Source organism: Andrographis paniculata, unplaced genomic scaffold (genome assembly GCF_009805555.1).
Source record: "Andrographis paniculata isolate CXL003 unplaced genomic scaffold, ASM980555v1 Contig70END, whole genome shotgun sequence".
NCBI lineage: Eukaryota > Viridiplantae > Streptophyta > Magnoliopsida > Lamiales > Acanthaceae > Andrographis > Andrographis paniculata.
In genome coordinates this window covers 2,558,738-2,566,217 of record NW_026137607.1, presented here as the reverse complement: position 1 = coordinate 2,566,217, position 7,480 = coordinate 2,558,738, and the positions used below count along the sequence as shown (strand labels likewise).

Here is a 7,480-nt window from a genome sequence, read left to right as displayed (position 1 = left end):
AACAGAAGGGATATTACATATATAATTAATTTATATATAAAAATTATTAAAATTATCTTATACATTTTCATGAAGTAATAAAATATTATTATATTTTTGCCAAAGTTTACCTACGCAACACAATTTATTACCTTTCACAACTTAAAGAAAAAAAAAAAACACTTTAAAACGGACACCTGACATAGTTATAGCAGGTCGAGGAAGAATGTTCAATGTGGATGTTTCGAAAAAGCACGTATAATTACAAATTTGTCCGCCACGTGCGCCAGCGTGGAGCATACACAAACGACAGGACTATAATTAGAAAGACAGACAAGCTTACTTTCAACAAAAAAACAAAAAGACTAGTGGGCTGGGCTGATCAATTAATATTTGTGTGATATTTCAAAGTCATGGGAAAAGACAAAAGCCGTGGCTACTACTATCCATTGATTTAGAGCAAGATGACGAGACAGACATCAACAAAATTCAATTCAAGAATGAGGATGAGATGGTAAGAACAAGGAAGACGACAAGATCGATCGATCTCCAATGGGATTCATTGATTTAAACCCTGGCGGGCAATTGAATCTCCGGCGGCGTCTTACCGCTGATTGATCTCCTCTTCCAAATGGCGTCGGCCGGCGCCGCCCTCTTGACCACCGGCAAGGGCGGATCCAGCTCCCCAATGTCCATCTCCTTCAATCCTCCTCCACCATTCTTCACTCTCCGACTGTCGGAAAAGAATCTCTTGAACTTGAGTACCTTGGAGTGGTCGTACTTAAAATTATTATGGGAGTGGGAGTGAGCAATGACGCGGGTGGTGGTTCTCTTGACCTGCCCGATGCAGGTGACCCTGGGAGAGTCGGGCTCGGGCTCGGGCTCGGCGGCGATTGGGTGGCTCCGGCAGCGGGGAAGGATGTCTTTGGCTTTGAAGGATAAGAGGCAGAGTGGGAAGAATGTGGAGGAGATGGGGGGAATGCTGCCACATTTGTCTCTTCTACTTGTCATTTCTGAATTCTGACTGACCGACCGACTTCACTGACCTTTCCGGGTAATGGAATATGGAATGGAAAGGGAATACTATCAAATACTAGGACTATTATTGTGACCCACGCACAGGGCAACAATTGAATTGAATTGAATTGAAGAAAGACAGATTGGTAGATTTAAATTTAATTTTGATTTGATTAATAGAGTATTATTTTAATTATTTTTTGATGGGAAGATTAAAAGTATTATTATTATTATCATTATTGTCTGTCTGTGGGGGGGAGAGGAGAGGAGAGGAGAGGACAAGACAAGACAGGACGGACAGCAGTGCACGGGTCTCGGAGTGACTGACCGATATATATAAGTACTACTGTATTAAATACTACTACAAATGAACGGAGCTGGACTGGGCAACAATCATGCCATGCCATTTGTGATCTAGCACCACCCTCTACCAAGTGTGTGTGTGTGTGTGAGAGAGAGAGAGAGAGCATAATTTGGTTTATCAAATTATTTTGAAATTTGAAGTTTAGGGGGAGGGAGGGAGGGTCATCCATCATCACTAAAGTTAAGTTGGAGTTGGAGGCGACGACATTACTCGGGAATGACAACGTTTTTAAATGACACAAAAACAACAGTATTATAAGTATAATAGTTGGAGACGACGACATTACTTGGTCATGATGCAAACCCCAATTATGAAAAAATAAAAATAAAATGAAAATGAAAATCTCAGCAGCAATTATTTAAAAAAGCCGAAACACAACAATAATTATTTACATTTACACATAGTCGAAGCTTGGCATGCCGACACAGAAAGGCAAGAATAAAAGCAACTCAACTCAACCCCACATATATCTTATTATTATTAGTACTACTCTTACACACCTCTAGTTTTCTTGTGCTTCAAGCCTGCCTGCCTGCTCTGCTTGTCTTTAACAACAAGGGGTCTCTCTCTCTCTCTCTGAACCAAGAACCAACTCCAACATATTTCTTTGTTAACATAAATAGGAACCCGAATAGAATGCAACAATGAGGAACATGAAATTTAGTTATTCAGTTCAAACTCATCTATATTTATCAAAGCAAACCAGAAATTTTACTACAGAAACTGCAATGCACACGATCATAAAGTGTTAATATATATATATATGTATATTTATAAAATTGCAATCCTAAGCCTACAACTGACCTACCCACCCACGCTGGTAATACCTTAACCTCATTCCTAGACTTGAGACTTTAATCAGACTTCATAATCTAACATATTCTTTATTCATTTCATAATCTAATCCTCTCTCTCTCTTTAGACAAATCATTCCATTCTAAATCACTCATACTAAATAGTCATTCAAAACCAATTGCATGCTACATTCTTGAGTCACAACATATGTTTAACATATTCATACCTTCACTTACCCTGGATCTTTCCATCCATGCTCATATCTTCATTTACCTCAGATTATCCATCAATAGATTACAGAAACCTCAGCTAATCCTAATTTGAGGGCAAAAATGAACTTCAAAAACCAGTTTTAGAAACTAGTATATCAATCCAAGAGTTCATTTTTCTCCATTGCATCATGTAAACGATGGTAGTAAAATTTAAAGAGAAAATTTACCTACCCTTGGTCAGCTTCAGTCTTGTTCGGAAGCTTCTTCCTGCTTATGTGAATTGGTGTTCTCCAGATTTAACTCCGAGTTCCTCTGCATACTATTTTTAGGATAAGCTTCTTTCCTTATTTCCAAATCCTTTGGAGCTTCACTTTCAGGTTGCTCAAAATTTGGCACCTGAGTGCTGAATGACGGATATTGAATTGCCACACCTAAACCTCTTGCAAGACATACATACTTGATCACCAGTTGCCTATAGTTGTTTAGCAGATCATCGATATCACTAACCATCAGATCGCCAGCCTTGGAATACAAGTATGGGAAATCTACAAAGATTTGCTTAGCCTCTTCTTCCTTCAACAGCAAAGCTGCACCTTTATTTTCTAGGTCTGTTATTGATGGAGCTTTATCTAGTGATGCATCATTTTTCCCATATAATTCCTCACTCATGACGGATTTGGTTTCTGATGACTCACCATGAGGATGAGGATGCGTTGCTGCATGATCCGCTGACTCTGCCTTGGTAGCAAGATCAAAATTTTGATTTGTCTGGCCATAGAAATTATCAGAACTTTCACTCAGACCAGAAAGAAGTGCCTGAGCAGATTCCATGTTCTTTTCAAACTCCAAATCATCCATAGAAAGAGCTTTTGCATTAATATTTGTAATGAAAGACTCTACGGAGAGCATGTTTGTGAAGAAGTACGCCGCCTCACCAGCCAACCGAGTCTGTAGTCTAAACCTTTGGATATATGCAAGGTTTGAGTGAAGTTGAGGTGGATTAGCCTGTTAAAGATTTAATGATTTTAGCAGAAATTTATTTTTTCAAGAAAAAGAGATACTAGACAAAACCATCTTTAAAATATTGATTTGGTACGAGCAATCAATCCATCAGTGTACATGTGATGGAATCCAACAAGAAGTTTTCTAATGTTGGCGTATATGATTTGTGAAATAAGTAGGATGCTTTTCACCATATTTTTCTAGTAAAGAAACACCATAAGCATATAGTCAAAACTGAAACACGAAAGCAACCTGCTGGATGCATAGCCAGAGGACAGAATTACCTTGATGGTTACATATATGAGAACGGGGAGAAATTCATCAGCTCCAGGGTGATCTTCACTAGAAGCAAGAGATGCATTCAGCAATAGGTTATTAATGACTTTGCAACAGTTTAGAATGCAAACAAGTTTGTCCCTTGGTGCCTTGTACATGTTAATCTTTTGCAGCTCTTTTTGGGCAAGCTGCCAAAGGAGTACACAAATGGAGTCAGATTTCTTAATAAATAACCTAGACAGGTAACAGACTATTGATTCTACATGTTCAGCATTAGATGGATCCCATTGACAATCAAAATTTGTTCAACATAAAAACTAGCTCTACTAGAAATTAAATAGGTGAATGACACCGCTTCTCTTTTGTCATCAATATAACATTCCATTACTCCAAAATATGAGGCAATTTGCAAGAGCTACTTGTGAAAGGAATATAAGGAGGATATATCACACAATTCTAGAGGAAAACCACTGCCATATCTAGCCAAAAATAAAAATAAAAAACACGCACTGCCATATCTACTTATATATCCTTTAGCAAGTTGGGATCTTGATTGGCTTGATTAAAATACTGGCATAGCAATGGCAATTCGGGTTCCACAAGAAAAAGGAACCAGAGGTCCAGAACCTAAGATCATTCTCACATGGAACATAATGGATGAAACATTCGACATAATGGAATAATCATATAGGATTCATTTCTTCACTCACCAACCATGATGTTTCATTTTGATAGGTTGGCTTAATATCCAAATTCTCAGGCCGGACAAATTGCTGAATCAAAGCCATCTTTTCATTAAGCTGCTCATCGGCTTTAACATCTTCAGGAATCGAAGCAAATACACGAGTGAATAGCTTTGTCATGACATATTTCTCCAGTCCCTGCAATTCAGCAAACACCTGTTACTATGGTGCTTAACATTTAACAAAGTAAGAGAGAAATACTCCACACTGACAGCAGTGGACGAGGACGAAACAAAAGCACATTAATACACTACCACATAATTGAGCAAACTATCCTGTTGCTGGATTGTCCAAGAATTTTAAAGAGTTCAAAATGCCCCAAGGTCGTGTTCTTTTAGTGTTAGGAATTTTTTGAGGGTTTTTGTTGTTAGTTATTAAAAATTATGAAACTCATTAAAAAATCTGTTTTTGTTGTTTTTTAAATGTTCTACGAGAGAAAATAGTGTATTTTAATGGGATCGGTAGTGTTTTGTGAAAGTGAACAAACATGACAACCAAGATATGATATTCAGCATAAATTTTCGACAGTATCTTGCTCTACTGTAAATTCTATCTTGTGTAGGGAACTATACTCACTTCACCAGCACTCTCCAACTCCTCCTCTGTAGATCCTGCCCAAAGGGGATGAGCCCTGAATGCTGCTTCCATATTTCCAAGGAACTCCTGCACTGCTTCACTATCCCTTTCAGCATCTGGTGCATTGTTCAGAAATGACACTATGAAACTGCAGGGTCCGAATGAGAAATCATAGTCAGATTATAGGTTAGAAAACCAAGACACTATAGTAAGTGAATCGACTTGTGCATTAAAAGGGAAAAATCCAATGTTCCAACAAACTTGTTATAATTGTAAAGAGAACACAATCTAACATCTGATCAGCAATAAAAGGCAGCAAATTAAAACCTCAATGACATCATACTTGATTGAAAGTAGAAATTACTGCCACACGGACGCATTGTGACTAATTGCTTTTATCAATCCTCGCCGAGTAATACCAATATGAATTTCAGTATTCAACAATTAACTCTATGCAAGTGCTAAAAACCTAGCAATACCAAATTCTTTCTATACAGCAGCTCCTCGAATTTCAGAAAAACAATATCAAGCGAAAAACACCTCTTGATGGCCTTGACAAAATCCGCTGCGGAAGGATGGCGCATCCTCTCGAGGAAATCGTGCCACGTCAAAGGCGCTGTAGACGAACCGAACACATCAGAATTCTCCATCGGCGATGGATCTAACCGACGGCTGGGATTCACAGCAGCTGTGTTTGGGTTCAGAGTCAACCAACTCGTGAAGACGGACGGAGGGGTCTTAATTTAATTTTTAATTATTGCCTGATTTAACAGCTCCACAGCAATTTCTCTTATCCAAGGGGGTGGTGCATTCAATCTGTCATTTTTACTGGATTTTTTTACTTTAAAAAAAATCTATGAATTTACGTTACATTTACTATTCAAAACATAACCTAAAACTGCTCCCCCTACGTTACATTTTATTTATTTTTTTGGCCACTGAAAAAAATTGGCCAAATAAATCTGAAACGGCAGCGGTGGCGATGGCCACCGGCGACCGCCGGCAGAAACAGCTGAGGACGGAAACAAAAAAGAATGAAATAGGAGATGAGAACAAAAAAAAAAAGATTCCTTGATAAATGGACGCCCGAGCAGACGGACAATGAGTGGAAAAATGAAAAAGAAAGAGGAAAAAGAAAAAAAAATCACTCTCTGGATATTCCAGCGGGCGGCGGCAGAGGACTTCGCCTTGGGGGCTGGGGGAGAAAGTCCGACGCCACCACAACTGTATCCATGTCTAATTCACATAAATAGAATTGCTATAATATTATTACTCAACTTTTCAAATATTTATTTTATATATTATTTTAATTTTTTATATTTACAATTTCCACATAACTTTTATTATTACTTACATAATTAGTTATTATTACTTAATTATATATTTTTCATATAAATAAATAATAATATATTATTAACAATTATTTTTACAAGTTAAATATAAAAAAAAATATATTTATTGTGTAACAATTATATAAATAAATAAATATAAATTTTTTTTATATAAAAATTATTTCGATTTATTATAAATATTTTAATTATTTATTATAAAATTTAAATATTATAAACTTAATTAATCACTACCAAGACACAAAAATTATGTATATACACAAATACATCAAATTGCAAATAAATTTCTACACAATTAAAATAGGACACAAATATAATATCTACAAAATAAAAAAACTAAAAAAAAAAAAAACAAACAAAGCAACGACTCCATAATGCCGTAGGTTTGGAGGAAAATCGGGCCACCATTCTCCAATTATGGAGATGGTTGGAGATGGCATTAGAGTTTGAGGAAAATCAGATCACCATCTCTAACTTATACATTACATTTATATATTTTTAACTCAAAAAAATGCAGTTGCTATATCAGAGAGTGTTTGGCAAATAGCTTTTCGAAGAGTTTTTAGCTTGTTGAATAGTTTTTAGCTGTTTGATCGGTGTTTGGTAAATTAGTTTTTTGGAATAGCTTTTTGGAACAAAAAAACTAATTTTTGAAAAGCTAACTTAACCAACATTTTGAAATAACTTTTTCTGTAAAAAAAATTTTATTCCTTGTATGCCCTTAAAAATTTATTATGCATTTTACACAAATAAATATATAAATATATTTTTGATTATTTATTAATTATATTAGAATATTTTATTATAATATAATTTTACTTTTATAAATTTAAAATAATTAATTTTTATGTAAAAATTATTTTAATCGAAAAATATATAAATTTATTAAAATCAACATAAAATAGAAAATATTAATATTAATAATTTATTTTTATATTAAAATTACATTATATAAATTTTATACTAAAAATAAATTAAATTTATTGAAAATTATAAATATAATAAACTAATCGAATACTAACATAATAAATATATACACGAAAAATTTATTATTTTATATTTTACATTATTTTTAATTATTAAAAACTAATTTTAATAAAAATATATTATTTTTTAAAATCTAACTGTAATAAAAATAAATTCTTTTATAACACTTTTACAATTTTC

At 34.8% G+C, this 7,480-nt stretch overlaps 2 protein-coding genes across 9 annotated transcripts; both read right to left on the bottom strand.

Moving 5' to 3' along the window:
- Positions 1-546: 546 nt before the first annotated feature.
- LOC127264365 (uncharacterized) lies at positions 547-990 on the bottom strand. The gene has a single exon (XM_051293847.1). The coding sequence runs from the start codon at positions 988-990 to the stop codon at positions 547-549; it is 444 nt and encodes a 147-aa protein (XP_051149804.1).
- A 700-nt stretch (positions 991-1,690) lies between these two features.
- On the bottom strand, positions 1,691-6,154 carry LOC127264507 (vacuolar protein sorting-associated protein 9A-like). 8 transcript variants are annotated; one of them, XR_007841733.1, is made up of 7 exons: positions 5,505-6,154; positions 4,965-5,112; positions 4,356-4,526; positions 3,654-3,833; positions 2,599-3,372; positions 2,392-2,470; positions 1,691-1,936 (listed from the first exon to the last, which is right to left on the bottom strand). XR_007841733.1 is itself a non-coding variant. In XM_051294070.1 (6 exons), the coding sequence occupies exons 1-5, from the start codon at positions 5,612-5,614 to the stop codon at positions 2,611-2,613; spliced, it is 1,371 nt and encodes a 456-aa protein (XP_051150027.1). In that variant the 5' UTR covers positions 5,615-6,154; the 3' UTR covers positions 1,691-2,470; positions 2,595-2,610. The 8 variants fall into 8 exon arrangements, 6 of the variants coding, with proteins under 6 accessions (XP_051150027.1, XP_051150029.1, XP_051150026.1 ...); XR_007841732.1 differs by having other exon boundaries at positions 2,392-3,372; XM_051294070.1 differs by having other exon boundaries at positions 1,691-2,470; positions 2,595-3,372.
- Between the last annotated feature and the right edge of the window lie 1,326 nt (positions 6,155-7,480).

Excerpts from the sequence above, each read along its gene's own strand:
- LOC127264365 (XM_051293847.1), bottom strand. The coding sequence starts at position 990 with ATGACAAGTAGAAGAGACAAATGTGGCAGCATTCCCCCCATCTCCTCC.
- LOC127264507 (XM_051294068.1), bottom strand. The coding sequence starts at position 5,614 with ATGGAGAATTCTGATGTGTTCGGTTCGTCTACAGCGCCTTTGACGTGG. Across the intron at positions 4,527-4,964 it reads AGTTGGAGAGTGCTGGTGAA|GGACTGGAGAAATATGTCAT; the intron begins GTGAGTATAGTT and ends GCTGAATTGCAG. Across the intron at positions 3,373-3,653 it reads TCATATATGTAACCATCAAG|GCTAATCCACCTCAACTTCA; the intron begins GTAATTCTGTCC and ends AATCTTTAACAG.